A 23,631-nucleotide genomic window follows, 5' to 3' on the forward strand; every position below is an offset into this window, starting at 1 on the left:
GCCGAGTGCCAGTGTCCGCACAAATAACATCAGCTCAGAATACTTTCCTCTCCACCGTGGGACTAGGCAGGGATGTTCTATGTCCCCCCTGCTGTTTGCACTTACGATTGAGCCATTGGCCATCGCTTTAAGAAGTTTGGGTGTATGGAAAGGGATAGTGCGGGGGGGATAGAGCATAGGGTGTCCTTATATGCCGATGTCTTGTTATTATACGTGTTGGACTTCCGGGTGCGGCTATGCGGAGCTAAGTCGCATGTTCGGCAGCTCCCGCTTGGAACGGACTTTTGGGCTCTTTACAGGGCCCCCAACGGCATTTTTTCGACATTTCCCGGTGTGGGAAGAAGACTGCAACATTCCCCCGACAGTGTATGTCTCTTGGTTACCAGACCCGGTAGAAACAGTAAAAGATTTGGCTGAGACAAAAGTCTCTTCCAGCATGCAGGCGGGGGAAGGGCAAGCTTAAAGGCTTCAAGCTGACTTGAGGGCCTTTATTAAAGGTGAATTCTAGCAGCAGAGGGAACAACTGTGAAAAGATCTCACCAAGGCCATTGAAGATGCGGGGACGGGGCTTCCGGTGGCGGCCATGGAGGAGTAGGTCGCGCATTCGGCAGCTCCCGTCTGGAACGGACTCTCAGACCTTTTTCAGGAGTTTCCACAGACTTTTTGGGGCAGATTGGTGAAGTGAACACTGCCAAAAGGATTCCCTCTCGAGACTTCCGGTTGCGGCTATGGGGAGCTAAGTCGCACATTCGGCGGCTCCCGCAAAAACAGACTTTTGGGCTCTTTTCAGGGCCCCCAACGGCACTTTTTCAACATTTCCCGGTGTGGGAAGGAGTTAATAACAGCTCCCCATCAGTATATGGCTTTAACTGGGAGCGGGGCGACAGAAAAGGTGGTGGTGGACCCGAAGAAGGGAGGGAAGAAGGACTGGAGTGCGGAGGAGGCGAAGAGGAGGGCCGGGTACAATCGAGTGAAGGCGGTGCTGCACAGGAAGGGGGTGAAGTTTGGCATGTTGCAGCCAGCGCGACTGTGGGTTACCAACAAGGATCGGCACCATTATTTTGAGTCTCCGGAGGAGGCGTGGGCCTTTGTTCAGGCCGAGAAGTTGGACACAGATTGAGGGTCTGGATGGGCGATTGGGGACTGCGGTGGATATGTTATGCCTATTTTTTGTTCTGTGGGGGGGGGGGGGGGGGGGTGCCTTTGCATTGTTTTTGGTTTCTTTTTCTCTGCGTTTTTTTCTTTCGGGTTGGGGAGGGTGGATGGGGCGAGTTGGGTACTGTTTTGGTTGGTGGCGGGGCCTGGTAGGTGGAGAGCGCGTTTTTTTTTCCTGCGCTGGAGACTGGGGGGGGTGCGTGGCCGGGGCGGGGAAGCAAGTTGCTGCTGCTAAGGTCAAGGAGGAGCTGGAGCGAGTGGGGGGGGGGGGGGGGGTTGAGACGGGGGTATGCCGCTGTGGGGAACGGGCCGGGTGTGGGGTGCGGGCGCGTGGCTGACCGAGGAGGGGTCATGGCTAGTCGGCGGGGGAGGGGGGGGCGGGTAGCCCCCTGATCCGGCTGATAACCTGGGTTGTAAGGGGACTGAATTGGCCGGTTAAGCGGGCCCGTGTGTTCGCGCACCTGAAGGGGCTCAAGGCGGATGTGGTTATGCTCCAGGAGACACACCTGAAGGTGGCAGACCAGGTAAGACTGAGGAAAGGGTGGGTAGGTCAGGTGTTTCACTTGGGGCTAGATGCTAAAAATCGAGGGGTGGCGATCTTGGTGGGAAAGAAGGGTCATTCGAGGCGTCGAGCATTGTGGCAGATAATGGCGGTAGGTACATAATGGTAAGTGGTAAGTTGCAGGGAGAGAGGGTGGTACTGGCCAATGTGTATGTTCCGAACTGGGACGATGCGGGTTTTATGCGGCGTATGTTGGGTCGGATCCCAGACTTGGAAGTGGGGGGCCTGATAATGGGGGGAGACTTTAACACGGTGTTGGATCCGGCACTGGATCGCTCCAGGTCTAGGATGGGTAGAAAGACGGCAGCGGCTAGAGTGCTGAGGGGATTTATGGACCAAATGGGAGGTGTGGACCCTTGGAGATTTGCAAGGCCGGGGGCGAGGGAATTTTCATTCTTCTCACATGTCCATAAGGCTTATTCTCGAATTGACTTTTTCATTTTGAGTAGGGCGCTGATAGCGAGAGTAGAGGATACCGAGTATTCGGCAATAGTCATTTCGGACCACGCCCCGCATTGGGTGGACTTGGAGATCGGCGAGGAGAGGGACTAGCGCCCGCTGTGGCGCTTGGAGGTGGGGCTGTTGGCGGACGAGGAGGTGAGCGAGCGGTCCGAGGAAGTATGGAGAGGTACTTGGAGACCAACGACAACGTGGAGGTCCGAGTGGGGATGGTATGGGAGGCACTGAAGGCGGTGGTGAGAGGAGAGCTGATCTCCATTAGGGCCCACAAGGAGCAGAGTGAGAGGGAGAGGCTGGTGGGGGAGATGGTGAGGGTAGACAGGAGGTATGCGGAAGAGCCTGAGGAAGGATTGTTGAGGAAGAGGCGCAGCCTCCAGGCCGAATTCGACCTGGTGACCACCAGGAAGGTCGAGGTGCACTGGAGGAAGGCCCAGGGGGCGGTCTACGAGTATGGGGAAAAGGCAAGCCGGATGCTGGCGCATCAGCTTCGGAAGCGGGATGCAGCTAGGGAGATCGGGGGACCCTGTTAAGGACAGGGGAGGGAGTGTGGTGCGGAGTGGGGTTGGCATCAATGGGGTCTTCAGGGACTTCTACGAGGAATTGTACCGATCCGAGCCCCCACGGGAGGAGGGAGGGATGGGCCATTTCCTGGACCAATTGAGGTTTCCAAAGGTGTAAGAGGGACTGGTGGCGGGACTGGGGGCCCCGATTGGCTGGAGGAGCTGATCAAAATGATAGGAAGCATGCAGGCGGGGAAGGCACCTGGGCCGGACGGTTTCCCGGTCGAGTTCTATAAAAAATATATGGACCTGTTGGGCCCGCTGTTAGTTAGGACCTTTACTGAGGCAAGGGAGGGAGGGGGGGGGCTTTACCCCCGACGATGTCCCGGGCACTGATCTCCTTGATCCTGAAGCGGGACAAGGATCCCCCGCAATGTGGGTCTTACAGACCGATTTCCTTGCTAAATGTAGATGCCAAGGTGCTGGCGAAGGTCTTAGCCACGAGGATTGAGGATTGTGTGCCGCAGATCATCCATGAAGACCAGACGGGGTTTGTGAAGGGGAGACAATTGAACGCGAATGTGCGGAGGCTTTTGAACGTTATCATGATGCCGGCGAGGGAGGGGGGGGCCCCCCGGACATAGTGGTGGCGATGGGCGCTGAGAAAGCCTTCGATAGGGTAGAGTGGGGGTACCTTTGGGAGGTGCTGAAGAGGTTCGGGTTTGGAGAGGGGTTTGTCAAGTGGGTTAGGCTGTTGTATGAGGTCACGATGGCGAGTGTGGCCACAAATAGGAGGAGGTCCGAGTACTTTCGGTTGCACCGAGGGACGAGACAGGGGTGTCCCCTGTCCCCCCTGCTCTTCGCACTCGCGATTGAACCCCTGGCTATGGCACTGCGAGAGTCGAGGAACTGGAGGGGGTTGATGCAGGGTGGGGAGACAAGGATGAGCCGGTTCTTTGGGGGTGAGGACTGGTGTGTTAGATGCTCAGGGAGCCCAGCAAATCATACCCATATGTTCTGGGCATGTCCAGCGCTGGAGGAATTTTGGAAGGGCGTAGCGAGTACGGTGTCCAGGGTGGTAGGATCCAGGTTCAAACCGGGCTGGGGCTCGCAATATTTGGGGTGGCAGAGGAGCCGGGAGTGCAGGATGCGAAAGAGGCCGGAATTCCGGCCTTTGCGTCCCTGGTAGCCCGGCGAAGGATTCTCCTTCAGTGGAAAGATGCGAGGCCCCCAAGCGTGGAATCCTGGATCAGCGATATGGGAGGGTTCATTAAATTGGAGAGGGTGAAATTCGCATTGAGAGGATCGGTACAAGGGGTCTTTAGGCGGTGGCAACCGTTCTTAGACTTTCTGGCAAAACAATAGACATTGGTCAATGGCAGCAGCAGCTCGGGGGGGAGGGGGGGGGGAGTTTACTTTATTTTTGTTTCTGTTATTTACACTGGAGGGTCTGAGGGGATGTATACACCTGTTGTGTTAAGTCGGAGTGTTAATGTTAATTTATTATTTATGTACGGGGTCGGGGGGGGGGGGGGGGAAGGGGTTTGGTGGGTTGCTTTTTTAGATTGTGTTTTGTACTTAACTCTGTTGGGCGCTTTTTTATTTCTCCTTTTGTTATTGATATTTTATGAAAACCTTTAATAAAAATTATTTTTTAAAAAAGTTATTATACGTGTTGGAACCAAGTGTGTCAATAGGGGGAATACTGGAGCTGCTTCGGATGTTTGGGTCTTTCTCAGGGTACAAATTAAATCTAGACAAGATGAGCTGTCTCGGCCAGGGTTGGGGCAGGGGTGGGGGGGTTGCCATTCCTTAAGGCAGGGACTCACTTTAGATACCTGGGGGTGCAGGTTGCTCGAGATTGGAGAGGGGGGCTCAATAGGTACAACATTTCTAGTTTGGTGGAGAGGGTGAAAGCTGATCTGGCAAGGTGGGATGGTCTCCCTCTGTCATTGGCGTGTTGAGTACAGGCGGTTAAAATGAATGTGCTGCCGCGATTCCTGTTTATTTTTCAATGCCTACCGATTTTCCTGCCAAAGGCATTTCTTAGAGCAATTGAAGCGATGATTACCTCGTTCATATGGGGAGGGAAGGTGGCCAGAATTAAAAAGGTGCTACTACAGAGAGGAAGGCAGGCAGGGGGTTTGGGTCTTCCGAACCTGATGTATTACTACTGGGTGGCGAATGTGGAGAAGGTATGGAATTGGGTCAGAGGGGTTGACTTCCAATGGGTCAGAATGGAGGAGAGTTTGAGTTGGGGGTCGGGGTTAAATGCGCTAGCGACAGCGCCGCTCCGAACGGCCCGAGGAGCTACTCAGGGAGTCCGGTAGTAATAGCTTTGTTGACAATTTAGAGGCAGTTTCGGCGGCACTTCGGGTTGGGGGCAGGGTCAAAGGAAATGCCAATTCGGGGGAACTATAGATTTGAGTCAGGGAAGTGGGATGGAAATTTTCGGAGATGGGAGGAGAAAGGAATTAGGACACTAAAAGATTTGTTTCTGGGGGTCGTTTTGCGGGATTGAAGGAGCTGGGAGCAAAGTATGGGCTGGAGCAGGGGGAAATATTCAGATACATGCAGGTTCGAGACTTTGCCAGAAAGGAGATCCAGAGCTTCCCAGTAGAGCCGGCTTCCACATTGCTGGAGGAGGTGCTGACGACAGGGGGACTGGAGAAGGTGGTAGTATCGGCAGTTTACGGGGCTATTTTGGAGGAGGAGAAGGCACCGCTAGAAGGCATCAAGGCAAAGTGGGAGAGGGTATGAAGGAGGGGTTCTGGTGTGAGGTGATCCGGAGGGTGAACGCCACCACCTCGTGTGCAAGGTTGGGGCTGATACAGCTGAAGGTGGTGTATAGAGCGCACCTTACAAGGGCGAGGATGAGCCAGCTCTTTGAGGTGGTAGAAGATGTATGTGAACGCTGGGGGGGGGGGTGCCCGCAAACCACGTTCATATGTTTCGGTCCTGTCCAAAGCTGGAGGATTACTGGAAGGAGGTGTTTAGGGTAATCGCTAAAGTGTTGTACCTGAAACAGGACCCGGGTCCTCGGGAGGCCATATTCGGGGTGTTGGACCAGCCAGGATTGGAAACGGGCACGGAGGCAGATGTTGTAGCCTTCGCCTTGTTGATCGCCCGAAGGCAGATCATGTTAGGGTGGAGATCAACCTCTCCACCCTGTGTCTTGCATAGCGGGGGGACCTGCTGGAATTGACGCTTGAAAAGGTCAAATTTGAACTGAAGGGAAGGATGGAGGGATTCTACAATTCATGGGCGTTATTCATTATGCACTTTCGCGAATTGGATCACATCGAACATTAGGGGGGTTGGGGGCTGGGAGGGTTGGGGGGAGGGGGGACTGTATGTGTTAATGGTGACTATGGGTGATTCCTCTTTGTCATTTGTTTATGTTAACATGCGGCCTAAGGTTTGGGGGTTTGGTGGGAGGATGGGATCGTTGTTATTGATATGGGGATTGACATTACATTTGTTACTGATTATTGTTTATTGTTGGGTGTAAATTTGGGAGAAAATGTGAAAAAGGAGAATAAAAAAATATTTAAAAAAAAAAACTTTCTTGAGATAAAGGAACTCCATCAGATCCCTCAGCCACAACCAGGCACTGAGTGGCGATGGATCCTCCACCCAGTTGTACTTGCCCCTGGGCAATTAGCGAGGCGAGGGCCAGGACATTGTCCCCCGCACCCGTCTGCAGCTCGGGCAAGTCTGACATCCTAAATATGGGCACTAAACGACAGGGCTCCAGTTCAATCTCCAGAGTCGCCGACATAGTGCTAAAGATGATCCAAAAACCCACAAGCTTGGGACAAAACCAGAACATGTGCGCGTGGTTAGCTGGACATCCTGAACAGCGCTCACACCTCTCCTCCACCCCTGCAAAGAAACAACCCATTCTGAAATTGGTCAGGTGAGCCCTAAAAACAACCTTAAGTTGGATCAAACCAAGCCTTGTGCACTAAGACGTGGAGTTCATTTTGCAACGGGCCTCAATCCACATCTCATCATCTAATATGGGCCCCAACTCCTCCTCCCAACTACCCGTAACCCCTCCACTGACACGGAATCCTTAAAGACGCCTGTGCATAAATCACCTGTGCATCAAAAATGTAACAGCAAGAAGAAAAGGGAAAAAGAAAGGAATAGACAGGGAATAAACAAGAAGGAACAGGAAGGACACTTACACTAGCTTGTAAGTTTTCACCACACACATACTCAGGAGAACTGAGTACTTTCTAGCCTCATCTGCGATTCCATTTGCCAAGAAAAATCATTCCAACCTTTCCACATACTCAGTCCAGTTCTCATTCCCTCCCACAAACCCACTGATAAACCCAAACACATAGCCATGGTGCTGCTAACTTGTCTTCTGTCGCTAAACTTATCTAGATTTTGTGCTGAACGTGCTGAAACGCTAATGTTTTTAATTTCCGTCACCAAAATGATGTGGCAACTTGACCAGAAAAGGGTAGTTGGAAACGCTTTATGTTAATCTTCTTTAATATATAAAAGTAACAAAGTGTAAAATACAGTATGGACTCAAAAATGGAAGCAACTAGCTACATATCGAAAGTGACAGAATAGAATTAAAACTAACGGCAGTTAAATACGAATGTACACTGATAACAATAACAACACCTAATTATGTCGTAGCACTTACTGATGACATCAGCAATGGATTTAAATACGAAGATGCATAATAATAACACTTTATAACACATAGTAAATCAAATTTTAAAAAAGGCTTCCTGTCTCTTTTGTTGTGAGTATGGGCCAAACTATTTTGAAGTTCATTATTTTTAACAAAGAACAAAGAACAGTACAGCACAGTAACAGGGTCTTAGGTCCTTCAAGCCTGCGCCGATCACGTGTTCTATCTAGACCAAACGCCTGTATCCTTCTATACCCCGTCTGTTCATGTGTCTATCCAGATAAGTCTTAAAGGTCGCTAACATATCAGCCTCAATCACCTCAGTTGGCAGTGCATTCCAGGCCACCACCGCCCTCTGTGTAAAAAAAACTTCCCCCGCACATCTCCACTGAACCTATCCCCCCTCACCTTGAACTTGTGCCCCCTTGTAATTGTCAATTCCGCCCTGGGAAAAAGCCTCCAACTGTTCACCCTATCTATACCCCTCAGGTATTATATCAGATTGCCTCTCAGCCTCCGTCTCTCCAGGGAGAACAATCCCAGTATATTCAATCTCTCCTCATAGCTAATACCCTCCATACCAGGCAACATCCTGGTCAACCTTTTCCGTACGCTCTCTCTCCAAAGCCTCCACTTCCTTCTGGTAATTTGGTGACCAGAATTGGACACAGTATTCCTCACCAACTTTCTATATAACGGTAACATAATTTGCAAGTTTTTATTCTCGATACCCCGTCCTATGAAGGCAAGCATGCCATATGCCACCATTTCCACCTGTGCTGCCACTTTTAAGGATCTATGGACCTGCACGCCCTGATCTATCCGTGCATCTATGTTCTTCATGATTCTGCCATTTATTTTATAGCTCCCACTTGAATTGGATCTACCAAAGTGCATCACCTCGCATTTGCCTGGGTTTAAATTCCATCTGCCACTTCTCTGCCCAATTTTGAGGCCTATCTATATCCTGCTGTATTCGCTGAGAATCTTCATCACTATCCGCAACTCCTGCAATCTTAGCATCATCGGCAAACTTGCTAATCAGACCAGCTACATTTTTTAACAAGTAATTTATATATATTTCAAACAGCAGAGGTCCCAGTACTGATCCGTGTGGAACACCACTAGTTACAGACCTCCATTCGGAAAAACACCCTTCCACTGCTACCCTCTGTCTTCTATGGCCAAGCCAGCTCTGAATCCATCTAGCTAGTTCACCCCTGACCCTATGTGGTTTAATCTTTTGCACCAGCCTGCCATGAGGGACCCTGTCCATGTGGACAACATCCAGAGCCCTCCCCTCGTGAATTATATTTGTCACCTCCTCAAAATACTCAATTAAATTAGTGAGACATGACCTCCCTCATACAAAACCTTGCTGTCTGCCGCTAATAAGACCATTCACTTCCAAATGTGCAGAGATCCTAGCTAATACCCTTTTAAAAATAAAATATGTTTGTTAAGATTTTACAATTTTGCAAACAACATGACGAAACTAAAAACTGGTACATTGTAGCAAGCAAAGAAAAACACTTCAACATGCACAAGTACAGACAGGGACAGGAGAACAGCAGTGGAACTAGCTCAACACTATCATTATACATAGCTAGATGCCCTATAAGCCCACTCGAGATCAAGTGAGGAACAAGATGAAGCCGTGAAAACATGGTAAAATGGTGCACACTTTCCAGCACAGCATCTACTTGCAATTACCACTAGAGTTCAGGATAAGTTATTTTGCGCCATGTTCGGGCATGTACTAGTATATATCTCCCTCAACTCCAGGAGCGCCAGAGGCACCAATAACACATTACAGCCTCTTCTCCTCAGATGCCAGGCCCTTCTGCACCCGTGCAGGAGCCAATCACGGATTCTTTATACCCACGCTTACAAAAAAAGAAAAAATGAAACATACGAAACCCCAGTTCTAAAGGGGAGTAAAAAATCTGTCACACAACTCAACTTAACTCCAGTCTCAGTCCCAGTACAGAACCAACATCATTCCATACAGTTATACAGGGGGGACCAGCAACACCATGTCCGCATTATGATCAACGCCTTCAGGGCCTCCCAAGGAAAAATAAGAGTGTATCACAGAATAACAAAAGATCAAGAGCCAATCTTGGCTCCATATTTCCCGGCACATGCCGATCATCAATAAATGAAGAGGAGAAAAGCTGTTTGTTCAAACAAGAAAGTGCCCCACCCATTGGAGGAGAACAAGATATCAGCCAAATTACAGGATTCATCTAAATCCCAGGCCTTCATGTACCGAAGAAGTGAAATCCAACCTCTCAGAATGACCCTAATAAGTGCGTTTGAGAAGGGACATCCCAAGCACAAGTAGGCAGCAGGATACCAGCCACTGCACCAGACCTGGCCTAACCCAGCATACTCTGAGATACAGAGATCAGTACCACCAGGACCTTATTTACATGGAAAAGGACCGCACAACCCCATTTACATGGAAAAAGATGATGAGGCAAGCCACAGCCAGTGAGACCCCATCACGGAGGAGAAGAAGAATCGTCAAGATACCCAACAATTGGGCGCCCTAGGAGGGAGGATCGATTCCCTCCCACCTGCCGCAACAAGGGGATCCTCCTCCGAACCACTGGACTGAACCAGGATTAGTAACAGTACACTCCTCACTCAGATGAAGAAAAGTAAAAGACCCCTAAGGGAAGAACACCTGAGCTGACCTAAAAACTGTTAGTCACTGCCCAGCACTGCCCGCCATCACAAGACATTAAGGGACATGACAGCACTGCAGCGACAGAGGCACAAGTACTGCTTCCAAATGGAAAACCCAACCACAGTGAAGTGGCATACAGAAAGCCACCATATACGACCAACAGGGGGAGCGTGCCCAGCTTCCACAAACAAGGGGAAGGGCTCCAACAACGTAAAACCTTCACCCAAGGATTAACCAAACCTACCTTGGCATAGGCACGGATTCTTAAATACGGATTCTTAAATTAAAAATAACAAAACAAAAAATAAAAGCGCACTGTCGTTAGCTCTAACTGGGCGGCTACCCTCAATCTCAGTACGTCTTAACCCTATAACCTAACTCCGCCACAACCATCCACTCCTCACCCGCCTTGGTTCAACCTATCTTCATTGTAAATGAAATAAGGAGTATCAAAAAAGCACTCCCTTCCCACAACCACATGGATTATAACACTGGATAAAAGAAAATTACTGTGGATGCGGGAATCTGAAACCAAAGAGAAAATGCTGGAAAATCTCAGCAGGTCTGGCGCATCTTTAGGGAGAGAAAACAGCTAACTTTTTGAGTCCAGATGACCCTTTGTCAAAGCTAAAAGACAGAGAAAGTGGGAAATATTTGTACTGTGGAGTGAGAATGAAAAATGAGTCATAGCCACAGAAAACCCAGGGAAACAGGGTGCTAATAGCCACAGAAACTAAGGGGAAAGAGTGCTACTGGCAGTCCCCAGAGAGAACAAAAGGTGTGAAAGGCCAACCCGCAGAGAAACTAACATCAGAGGGTAAACTGTGACAGATATAGATGTGGGGGAGGGGAAGGGGGAAGCAAAGGGGAGAAAGGGTAAGGAAAGGTGGATAAGATGGGGGGGGAATTATATATAAAGAAAGACAAGAAAAAAAGAAATCGTAAAAGACAGTTGAAATGAAATGGGATGAAAACAAATGGGTCGAGGATTATAACACTAATGACTAAAAAGGAGTAAAATTTCACATAACCAATTCAATATGATTTTTGCTAGAACAGGATCACAGGTGGCACTCGCCCTCATGCTCGCATCTCCCACACCCTTACAAGGAGAAAAGAAAATAATAAATAATTAACAACATAATCCCAAGGGAGTAACACCATCTATGCTGCTCGAAAAAAACAAAGTCAAGTCAGGCTCCGTGAACACTTTTCAGGATCTCTTAAGGATTCCAAAGAACGAAGCACCTTCACATCCACCATGCGGCCACTCCGACACTCAAGCGACCCACAGCCTAGGCCTCAGTCACCTTCAACCCCTCATGACGAGCATTGAGAATAGGATAATATAGGGTCAGTGGTCAGGAGGCCTAACCAACCCCAGGCCTCGAAGACCAGATATTCTGTGCTCCATCAAACCTGATGCGCCCAGCTTCCAAATCAAGATTACTAAAGCATGGCAGGTAATTTTCAAACTCAATCGGGAACTCGCCTCCCACCTTCCAGGGACTGGGCTCACAAACTCGTAGTCCGGGCCATACCTCCCGAAACCATCAGGATAAGTGACACATCATGAAGCAGGATCTCAATGTCTCGAAGGCGTCCATGGAAAGTGCTCAATTAAATGCAAGAACTCATTCATTTGCCTCCACCATTTTTCCAAGGATACCTCGCAGATCTTCAAAGAACTACAGCACCGAGCCGAGATCTTCATCCAGAACAACATTCTCAATGGCGGCCATCATCTGGATGCACACAGCCCTGCTGAGACAAAAGCCCGCTCACCAGCAACAAAGCCACTGCAAGTTCGGCCTTGCCCCAGCCATGGTCAAACGAGAATCCTCTGCTATTTATTTGGCTCCTCTTCACAAATCTCCAACAAGGATCCTCCAGGAACAAAGTGCAAAACATATATCCCAAGAAAAAGACAAATATGAAATGTGCACCAGGTTAAAATAAATGATTACAAGATGAGCAGAGCCAGACCTGAAAACGCAGCCGCTCTTGTGCTCACATCACGTGACCACCCCATAAGAAACCTTTTGAAGAAAATAGTTTAATAATCACCTTTTTCCTCTTTTAAAATTTTTTTTCCAATTAAGGGTCAATTTAGTGTGGCCAACCCACCTACCCTGCACATCTTTGGGTTGTGGGGGTGAGACCTCTGCAGACATGGGGAGAATGTGCAAACTCCACATGAACAGTGACCAGAGCTGGGATCGAACCTGGGACCTCGGCGCCGTGAGACAGTAGTGCTAACCACTGGGCCACCGTGCCGCCTCACCTTTTTCTTCTAAGAGACAGAAAGAGAGTACCGACACCTTGAGAAATAGTAAAACTTTAAGGAAATGGAAAAGTTGAAACTCTGATGTTTTGATAAAAGGAAGCCATGATGTGGAGATGCCGGTGTTGGACTGGGGTGAGCACAGTAAGAAGTCTCACAACACCAGGCTAAAGTCCAACAGGTTTGTTTCAAATCACAAGCTTTCGGAGCACTGTTCCTTTGGAGCACTCACCTGAGGAAGAATCAGTGCTCCAAAAGCTAGTGATTTGAAACAAACCTGTTGGACTTTAACCTGGTGTTGTAAGACTTCTTATTGATAAAAGGAGTTTTTATACATTGACGAGTTAGCTTCCTTTTCAAATATGCAACAATTAGAATTGACATGTTACAGCTGGTCTTACCTTTTTCACCACGCCATAAATAACAGCCGCAGAGTAATGTTCTTCTAACACAACACCTAGATGGAAATGCAGCTCAGGGTCCTTTGGTTTCAACTTTATAGCCAAAGCATAGTCCACTGCTGTCTTGTGTAAGGCATCTAGAGGCGAGTTTCCATCTTCATAATAAGACACTGGTCATACATTAGAAAATAGTCAAAATATATACATGGAAGCAAATAAATACTTCTAACCTTATCTAATCAAAGAATATGCAGATCGGACATCATTAGGCCAAAACAGCTGCAAACATCTGTGAGACATGAGCTGCAGCATTATGCAGAACCCGTCTCGGTGGTGAAATAACTCAATAGTCTTCTCACTGGCTCCTGTTCGACAGGAATTGTAAAATCATATAATGATACAACACAGTAGGCTAGTCAGAGTGTCGACGCTTTGGTAGGTTGGCTCACCAATTAGTCCTACTCCCTTCCTCTTCCCCATAGCCCAATGATAGTAGTGCCATTGAACGTCAAGGGGAGATGATTAAATTTTATCTTGTTGGAGATGGTCACTGCCTGCTACTTATGCAGCGTGTCTATCACTTGCCACTTATTAGCCCAATTTCCCCGCTCCACATTAAGATGAAAAAATACATTTAGCTTTTTTGGTGGTGGTTTACCAACAGCCTGCTTACAGATTAGTGGCATTAGGAACTGAACAACTGAGTACAGCAGGCCCCATGCCTCTTCCAATTAACACCTTTCCTCAGTTATTGGATCCTTCATTAACAAACTTGAGGAGCCCAATGCCTGTTTCAGGCTATCACTGAGGATGTCTGGCAAGCTGCCTTTACCAACAGTTTAGGATTGTGTGTGTGGAACATTTTATTATACAAAATTGTTCCTTTTTGTGTCCTCATTTGCTGCCCAGAAAATGGGTGCAATGAGGACCAATTTCTCATTCTTAAAAGCTCATGGGGTCAATCCTGACCTGATCTTAAAATAGTTGAAAACCTGGAAATGGAAAGAGATGCAAAATGACTCAGTATCACCTGTTTATACAGCTGCGTAAAGTTAAGATCTATCCCCACATGAATACAAATCTTGCCATGTCAAGTTGTAAAGCTAAATTCAATGAATCTGGTACTTTTGGGCCAGGAAAACAACTATGAAAACCACTGAACTGATGTAAGATACTAACATATTCACTAAGAATGTCCTTCAGGGAAGTGAACCTGCCGTCCCTACCATATTAGACTTGCAGATAACTCCAAACCTACATTACAGGTGGAATATTCCCCTCCTGCATGATTGGGGGGCTTTGCGGTTAACCTAGTGGCAGGCAAAAAGCCACCACTGTAAAAACAGTTTGCAATTCTCCCGATGGAGGGTTAGGACGAGTTGGGTCACCCGCTGCCTAGAGGCATGAATTCAATTTGCATTCATTTAAATCTCACAAATGCTCATTAAAACAGCTACTAGCCTGAATCTCCTTTTAATCTTGGGTCACGCCAGTGGGAAGTTACATCGCCTTAAACCGGTTTGAAAATGTGTAGCATGATCAAGTCAGACCTCAATTTGCTTGTGGGCCGGACAAGCCGTGCCTGTGAGCCCAGTTGCTTGTGACTTTGAGGTGAGGGTGACATACATAGCTTACCTGCCATAGCGCTGCACTGCTCTTGTTGCACTGAATGCCACACTGCTACAAGGACACCACTGTGTTGCAGGACTCATGCAAGCCTGCACTTTTACAGATGAGAATTTTGACTGGGGCTGGGATGGGAGGGAAAGGTGGGGATGGCAAAGACAAAGGGGGCAAAGGGGTAGGAATACTATGCAAAAACAATGGGGGACGGGCAAGAGAGCACAATGGAAGGCAGAGAAATAAGGAGGTAGAGGAGAATTAGGAACGATGGAAGACAGAGGAAAGATTGAGAGGTGGGAAGCTGGATCCCAACAACGGTGCATGAAATGCTAACAAAGGGGATTAAAGGGCTTTTACATCTTTGACTGGAAGGGGATGCAATCAAGATTCCAAAATAGGAAGGGGCGGGGGGGTGGGGGGTTGGTGCTGTTAGTGTGCCACATTAGGGACAAAGGTATGGGTGTGGTTTGGAAGAGGGCACTGTAGTCCATATTCCTCATGGCAATAGGGAATTCTGTGAAAGCTAAAGTCCTTGGCCTGGACCAAGTCGAAAGGAGTCACAGTTTACAGGCAGTCCAGGGGCTATGTGGTCAGAAGTCAGAGATAGGAGACTGTACAGGAGTGCAGCAGGAATGCAACAGGAGCAATCATTGGAAGTACGGTGTACTCCAGCTGCAGGGAGGGGCAGGGGCTGTGTGCTCCGCAGGGAAAAAGAACATCTTGATGCACAGGGTTTTTTCACAGTTGCTGCCCCTGGGCCTGGCAGACACCGTAATGAGCTGCAGATGGATCGGTGATGGGTAACTAGAGGCATCTGCAGCCTGTAGGGAGTCAAAGCATGAGCAGGGGCGTGAGGGGGAGAGACCCAGACAATGGAGACGACTTGCCAGACCCAGGGTTTGTCAAAATGTCCTATTTACAAATGAGTGAGAGGCAGTGATGGGCACATCTGTTCTTGTCCCGAAATCTAGTACATCACATATACCACATTCTTTGGGAAGACCTGATACCATGGGGGTTAGGAGGCTTTCCCCTGTCAGTGGCTTTGAAGGTACCCACAGCGCTCAATGTTTTTGCCTCCTGGTCTTTCCAAGGATCAACATGGGAACCATGTGGTATCTCGCAGTCCGCATTGATGAAGAACGTCACCTCTGCCACTTTATCCGGAGGTTCATCATTATGTCAGGTTTGCTCTGGACGAAGATAGCCAGGCCGTGAAATTCGCTGACTGCCGCTATCTCAAGCTTCCCATAGATTGCACCTATGTGGCGATACAGGCTCCATGGAGGAGCCCCTAATGTTTATAAGTGTCAAAGACTACAATTCCATCAACGTTCAACTGATGTGTGATCATCGGAAGCACATCTTGCATGTTTGTCCATGGTACCCTGGGGGTTGCCATGATCTCTTCATTCTCAGTCACTCCTAGGTACCTAGATTTATGTGTACCAGAACCTCTGCAGGGATGGCTGTTTGGAGGTAAGGGGCACTGTGGGGAAATATTTAAACCAAGTTTTGAAAATATTGTAACCGTGGGAACTGTAGGAACAAATAAAGAATTAGTTGGGTTGTAAATGAAATACAAGCTCGTATTGTTCTGAGTCAAGGTCAGATTATACATTTGCAGTTTGGTGGCGATAAAAGTGAAATGCTACACCAGTCTTTCAAGATCCAGACTGCAAATGTGCCCAGCCACTAAGTTAGATACCAGTGTGAATGATGGTATGGAGCACCATTCAGAAGTCACAATTCATAACTTGTAAGCCAATTAGAGGCAGAGGGGGACGGTACCAGAATGTGCAGGTAAAAAGCTCTTGGTGCACTCTCTCTTCTTTGTTCTCTTTCCATTGTTCTCTTTCTTTGCCACACTGGGCTTTTGCTTGTTTTGTTTGTATTTGAAGGTGTACTAACCACGTTTTTGCAATAAACTCAGTCTCAAACTACCACCGGTCCCCGTCTTTTATTAGAAAATAAGATATCCTACAATTTGACGCTGCGAGCAGGATTGCTAGAGGAAAAGGAACCGGAGATCTAGACATTGGACCTACATCGGGCCCTGGAGGTAAGGACACCTCTTCATTGAAAAATGTCCTCAGCCGCTGTTTAGAGTGGTTAACCCTCTTCGGCAACCTCAAACTTCTCCGGCTCAAGTCCCTAAAGACATCTGCATTTTGGAGGTATACAGGATAGGTATACTGGCCTGGCTGAAAAGCCTCATGGCTTGAGTCTAAACAAAAATAATTGGTATTATGGCAGAGGAAAAGGACAAACAGTTGCCTACCACAGTCAAAGATGGGCAGGCCTCACAGGAAGTTTCCATAGATGAGATCTTTTGGCAATTAAAAGAGTATTGCTGCGACCATCAATTCACACGAGACGGAGAGTTGAAGTGAACAGTGGTTTTAATCAGCTAGAACTGTGCCTGCCTGCGACTACTTGGCACTGAGTGCCGCCTACAGGCTGCAGATCTATATACCTCCCCTGAGGGGGCGGAGCCATGGGCGGAGCCCACATCGGCACCAACATAATACAATGTAATGTATGGTGGGCCATAGGTGGAGCCCACAAGGGCATCAACTTAATACAATGTAATGTAATGTAATACAATGGTGAATGGTAGTGATAATACATTCACCACATTCACCCCGTTGAAAATTGAAGTCCAGCGGGGGTGAAGTGGGCTCACAAATTGAGTCTGTCCGGCGCCTTGATCGTTCACTGCGATCACCTGAGCTCTGGTTTCGCTGCGGGCACGGGTGTTGAACTCGTTGCTGTGGGCACGGGTGTTGAACTCGTCGCTGCGGGCATGGGCATTGACTCTGGGAGCGTGTCTTCTGGAGCCTCATCCCTGTAGGTTGGCGATGGGGGGGAAGGGGTGTAGGAGGGGGGAGTGTAGGCCATGTAGGGGCGGGGGTGGTGTTCGGTGTAGGGTGGGGAGGTAGGTGATGGTTGCAGGGGAACCGACGGGTGCCAGGTCCCGGTGGGAGACTGTATCTTGTCGGCTGTCATGGTGCGCCACTTAGGCATACTGGGGGTTGGCGTCAAGGAGCTGGACCCTCTCGACCAGGGGGTCGGACTTATGGCTCCTCACGTGTTTTCGGAGGAAGACAGGCCCCGGTGTCGTCAACCAGGACGGAAGCGAGACCCCAGAGGTGGATTTCCGTGGGAAAAAAAATGGGAGGTCATGAGGGGTCTCGTTCGTGGCTGTGCAAAGGAACAATCTAATGGAGTGGAGCGCGTCGGGAGGACCTCCTGCCAGCGGGAAACTGCGAGACTCCTAGACCATGGGGCCAGAAGGACGGCCTTCCATACCGTCGCGTTCTCCCTCTCCACCTGTCTGTTTCCCCGGGGGTTGTAACTAGTAGTCCTGCTCGAAGCAATGCCCTTATCGAGCAGGTACTGACGCAGCTCGTCGCTCATAAACGATGAGCCCCGGTCACTGTGGACGTAAGTGGGGAAACCGAACACGGTGAAGATACTATGCAGGGTCTTAATGACAGTGGCCGCGGTCATGTCGGGGCAATGGATTGCAAAGGGGAAACGGGAGTACTTGTTAACGATGTTAAGAAAATACGCGTTGCGGTCAGTGGAGGGGAGGGGCTCTTTGAAATCGATGCTGAGGCGCTCAAAGGGCCGGGACGCCTTCACCAGGTGAGCCTTATCTGGTCGATAGAAGTGCGGCTTACACTCCGCGCAGATTTGGCAGTCCCTGGTCATGGCCCTGACCTCCTCGGTGGAGTAGGGCAGGTTGCGGGCCTTGATGAAGTGGAGAAGCCGGGTGACCCCCGGGTGACAGAGGTCATCGTGGATGGCTCGGAGTCGGTCACCTTGCGCGCTGGCGCATGTGCCGCGGGACAGGGCATTTGGGGGCTCGTTGAGCTTCCCTGGACGATGTACAATATCGTAGTTATAGGTGAAGAGTTCGATCCTCCACCTCAAGATTTTATCGTCCTTGATCTTGTCCCGCTGTGTATTGTTGAACATGAAGGCTACCGACCGTTGGTCGGTGACGAGGGTGAACTTCCTACCAGCGAGGTAGTGCCTCCAAAGCCGCACAGCTTCCACAATGGCTTGAGCTTCTTTTTCGACTGAGGAGTGTCGAATCTCGGAGGCGTTGAGGGTATGGGAAAAAAAGGCTACAGGTCTGCCTGCCTGGTTGAGGGTAGCGGCGAGGGCGACCTCTGACGCGTCGCTCTCCGCCTGGAAAGGGATGGACTCGTCCACCGCGCGGCTTTGGTAATATCTGCCTTGATGCGGCTGAAGGCCAGGCGGGCCTCAGCCGTCAGGGGGAAGATGGTGGCTTTAATCAGTGGGCGGGCTTTGTCCGCATAGTTGGGGACCCACTGGGCATAATATGAAAAGAACCCGAGGCATCTTTTCTGGGCCTTGGGGCAGTGGGGGAGGGGGAATTGCAGGAGAGGCGCATGCAGCCGGGGTCGGGCCCTAGGACACCATTTTCCACGACATAGCCGAGGATGGCTAGTCGGGTTGTGCGGAAAACGCATTTCTCCTTTTTATATGTGAGATTGAGGGCTTGGGCGGGTAGGAGAAACTTCTGAAGGTTGGCGTCGTGGTCCTGCTGAGCGTGGCCGCAGATGGTGACATTGTCCAAGTACAGAAATATGGCCCGCAGCCCGTACTGGTCCACCATTCGGTCCATCGTTCTTTGGAATACCGAGACCCCGTTGGTGACGCCGAAGGGGACCCGGAGGAAGTGGAAGAGGCCGTCTGCCTCGAAAGCCGTGTAGTGGCGATCTTCCGGGCGGATTGGAAGCTGGTGGTATGTGGACTTCAGATCTATAGTGTAGAACACCCGATAGTGTGCAATCTGATTCACCATGTCCGCTATCCGGGGAAGCGGGTATGCATCGAGTTGCGTGTACCGGTTTATGGTTTGGCTGTAATCTACAACCATCAGGTTCTTTTCCCCGGTCCTGACGACCACCACTTGAGCTCTCCAGGGGCTATTACTGGCCTCGATGACCCCCCTCCCTCAAGAACCGCTGGACCTCTGACTTGATAAAAGTCCTGTCCTGGGCACTGTACTGCCTGCTCTTGGTGGCGATGGGTTTAGTCGGTGGTGAGGTTCACGAAGAGCGTTGGAGGGGCGACCTTAAGAGTCGCGAGGCTACATACGGTGAGGGGGTAGGGGTCCTCCGAACTTCAGGGTCAGGCTTCTAAGGTTGCACTGGAAGTCCAGTCCCAACAGGAGATGAGCGCAGAGGTCGGGGAGAACATAATAGTTTGAAATTGGCCAGGCAGTCTTTGGCAAAGTGTCCTTTCTTGCCGCAGTAATTACAGGTCGCGTTCCGAGCCTGGCAACGAGGTTCGCGACACAGTGCCCCCGGATCTGCACCGAATGTGATCCGGAAGCGAGGGAGATTGTTTGCGATGTGGGGGAAATTTGGAGAGAACAGCGCCTGGATGTATAAACCTCTCCATGCTCTCAGAGTCAAACAAGCAGGGCGTTTCGTGCCCATTGACCCGGACGGTCATCATCGAGTTCCTGAGGTACTTGGGCCGTGACTGATCGAGGGTGACAGCGCCGAGCTGCGGGTAGCCGGCGTGGTTGCAGGTGGTGGGGTGGTCCCAAGATGGCGACCCCCGTCGGTCGCACGTGTCGGGCGGCGTTGAAGATGGCGGCCCCCATGAATCGCACGCGTTGGGTAGAGTTAAAGATGGCTGCCCCCATGGACAGCACAAGGCCAATGACGCGTCTGAAGGGGGCGGTACCGGCAGGCACGCAGCCACTCTGCGGGGTCTGCGGGCCTTTGAGTCTGAAAATCGGGCCTGTGATTTAGGAGTATTGGATCTGGCCAGTCTTTGGTAAAGTGTTGTTTCTTGCCGCAGTCGTTACAGGTCGCATTCCGAGCCTGGCAACGCTGCCTGAGTGCTGGTTATGGCCACAGAAATAGCAGGGTAGCCCCCCCGGGTTGGGCGGGCAACTGCCCGGCACAGGCCTGGGGCACCCTCTGATCGGGTGTCCACAAGGGGCTCGTGTGGTCGGAGGGGAAAACATTGAGGCTCTGAAACGCTACTTCTGAGGAGGCGGATAGTTTTACTGTCTCTTCTAGGTCGAGGGTGCCCTTTTCGAGCAAGCGCTGTCTGACGTAGTTGGACCGGACTCCAGCCACATAGGTGTCTCGGATGGCGAGTTCCATGTGCTGCGGCTCTGTGAAGTCCTTGTAGTTGCCGTTTCTGGCGAGTACCTTCAGGTAGCGTAGGTATTCCTCCAGCGATTCCCCGGGGCATTGATGACGTGTGGTGAGGAGATGCCGCGCGAACACTTCGTTCACCGGCCTAACATACTGACTTTTCAGGATCGCGACCGCATCTGTGTACGTGGTCGCTTCCTTGATCTGCACGGAGATTTTGTGGCTCACCCGGGCGTGGAGGAGACTGTTTCTGTTCCTCGGTGACAGTGGGCGAGGAGGAAGCGACGAGGCAGACCTCAAAACAGCGGAGCCAGTGCAAAAAAATCCCTTTGGCTTCAGCTGCCTGTGGGTCGAGTTCCAGTCGATCATGTTTGAGGGCTGCTTCCAAAGCGATAGTGTAGCTTATTAAATTTATGCGACCACCAATTCACACGAGACAGAGAGTTGAAGTAAACAGTGATTTTAATCAGCAAGAACTGTGCCTGCCTGCGACTGCTCTGCACTGAGTGCTGCCTACAGGCTGCAGATCTATATACCTCCCCCGAGGGGATGGAGCCATGGGCGGAGCTCACAAGGGCACCAACATAATACAATGTAATGTAGTGTAATACAATGGTGGGCCATAGATGGAGCCCACAAGGGCATCAACCTAATACAATGCAATGTAATGTAATGTAATACAATGGTGAATGGTAGCGATAATACATTCACCACAAGTATATAGAGCAACAGTTTGAATTATCCAAAACCTGTACTGAGATTGAGGAAATGTATAGTACCTCCAAAGGACAATAGTCCTTGGAAGATATCAAAATGATCTGGGGAAAAACAACCTGTATGAAATAAAAGGAATGAACCAAATGGTCTCTAGTCGTTCTGGGCCAGGTTCGACAGCGAAATGAAATTATGAGTCAATCTCAACATGATCGCGCACTGACCGCTGCGAAAGAACAGCTGAAGGCAGTATACGAACAGTTAAAAAAGGAAAAATGTGAATCGGAAAAGTTAGAAGCCGAAGTAACAGGACTTAAGTCCAATGTAAAGGAACTGAAGTCCGAAATCAAGTCTGAAATCAAGTCCGAAAGCAAAGAATCAGAAACACCACCAAAAAGGTCAGGGACACCCTCTGATCCAACCACGAGTAATTTGTCCTATTTGTACCCTTGCCTTGAAGAAACAGAAGCGGAACAGCAAAAAATGCGGTTACGCAAAGCCGGTATCAAAACCAATTCTGAGTCCTCTAGCGACTCTAGCGGAGAGAGTAGTTCGTCAAAGGAGGAACCCTCCTCAGCTCGGCTCAATCCTCAGAAGAAAAAATGGGTTAAAATTAAGTCAGAAGAAACTACTGACGAAGGTGGCAAGAAAACAATTACGCCCAGTATTTTCACTATGTCCCAGCCGACCCGGAAAATGGTCCAATAAATAGCCACACCCCAAGAAAGAGGGAATGAAAACATGTGAACAGTTAGAACGTTTAAAAGGCATTTATAGTGGGCAGCACTGTGGCGCAGTGGATGGCACTGCTATCTCACGGCGCCGAGGTCCCAGGTTCAATCCCGGCTCTGGGTCACTGTCCATGTAGTTTGCACATTCTCCCAGTGTTTGCGTGGGTTTCGCCCCCACAACCCAAAGATGTGCAGGGTAGGTGGACTGGCCACACTAAATTGCCCCGTAATTGGAAAAAGTGAATTGGGTGCTCCAAATTTAAAAAAAAATAAAAGGCATTTAGAATCTCCACCTGTGGGACGGGGTACTGATCCTGATGGTAATGGTACCTAGGTGAGATGGGAAGAAATTAAATAAAGAGGTTTGAGTCCTTGGGGACAAGGAGCAGCAATTAGGGGCAGGATGGGCTGCGATCAAGCGCTGGCTACAGGTTTTCAGTCCAGCAAGAACAGGCTGGGGATAGATCGCGGCTTGCCAGCAAAAGGGAGCGCAGGAAATATTGGAGTATGACGAGTGATTCTGATCTGGCTGGTTGGAGCACTCGGGAATGAATGATGAGGAACCCGAAGATATGGACAACAGCACTTTTGGACTTCAGAAATCTGCCTTCGTCGCTTGATTAATGCCAGAATTGGCAAAGATGCTAAAGGTCATTCTGCCCGGTGAGAGGCCTGAGAAACAACCTTTGCAGCATTAGTGGATTGGTGTAACCAATTATACCGGGATATGGGAGCTAATCTCCGAAACATGCAGGCAGGATGGAAACCCAATGATCCTAGCAACAACAACACCCAAGGAAAACAACCTGGAAAATGCGGAAAAGAAGGCCACTGGGTGAGGAGGTGCAAATAAAAAGTACGACAAAAAGAACGTCAGGGAAACAGCCTGATGCACAGACTAAGCAGTCCCTCTGGTGGAGACGACCTGGTACAAAGATTCAAACAGCTTACACCACAGCAAGAGAAGCAGTTGCTGGAGGTTGCAAAAAACTAGGGGAGTCCCTCCTTGCTCTCCCAGCACCTCTCCTGGCACTGATCCAATAGCGAGGAGATGGATTATACATCATTATGAGGGTGGGCGAACAAGATATAGATTGTCTCCTGGATACAGGGGCTGAATTGACATGTTTGCCCCTACGATACAAAAACTCTGTATCTCTAGATGACAAGATACAAATTGCCCACGGGGTTGGGGGCCAGGTTTTTGTAATCAGAAGAACTCAACTCATTGTATACTCATTGGACTTGCCTACATGAATTGACCACGCCTATCTGAGTAGGCCCAGTGGGACAAGCCCTTCTGGGCATGGATGTCCTGACTCAATTGAATTTCTCGTTGCATTTTGAAGACGGCCAGGTAACATGGTCTATCAGAAGCCTGAAGGAGGAGTTGAAAGAACACCCAATTTGGCCAAAGATAAGAATGATTCTGGCCTACTCCAGATGGAACTGGCATCGTTTACTGGGACTGCCCCATTGTGCGCCAAACAGTACCCTATCAGCCCAACCTCCATTGCGGGCACCTTGCCAGTCATCTAACAACTAGAGGAGCAAGGTGTGCTGGTAAAAACACACAGTTTCTCTAACAGCCCTGTATGGCCAATACGGAAACCCAAGGGACTTGGCGTCTGGCCGTCGATCACAGGAAGACCAACCAGTGTATTGATCAAAGGGCACCTTTGGTAACCAACC

At 49.6% G+C, this 23,631-nt stretch overlaps 1 protein-coding gene across 4 annotated transcripts in view; it reads right to left on the bottom strand.

Annotated features, from left to right (window-relative positions):
- LOC140421878 (uncharacterized) overlaps positions 1-23,631 on the bottom strand; it is a 276,272-nt gene that overhangs the window by 126,161 nt on the left and 126,480 nt on the right. For all 4 annotated transcript variants that reach the window (XR_011947154.1, XM_072506852.1, XM_072506859.1 and 1 more), the window contains one exon: positions 12,717-12,886. Coding sequence is in view for 3 of the 4 variants with exons in the window: in XM_072506852.1 (XP_072362953.1) it covers positions 12,717-12,886 (170 nt within the window). In the remaining variant the exon portion in view is untranslated. The remainder of the gene's footprint in view (positions 1-12,716; positions 12,887-23,631) is intronic.

This window comes from Scyliorhinus torazame, chromosome 1 (genome assembly GCF_047496885.1).
Source record: "Scyliorhinus torazame isolate Kashiwa2021f chromosome 1, sScyTor2.1, whole genome shotgun sequence".
NCBI lineage: Eukaryota > Metazoa > Chordata > Chondrichthyes > Carcharhiniformes > Scyliorhinidae > Scyliorhinus > Scyliorhinus torazame.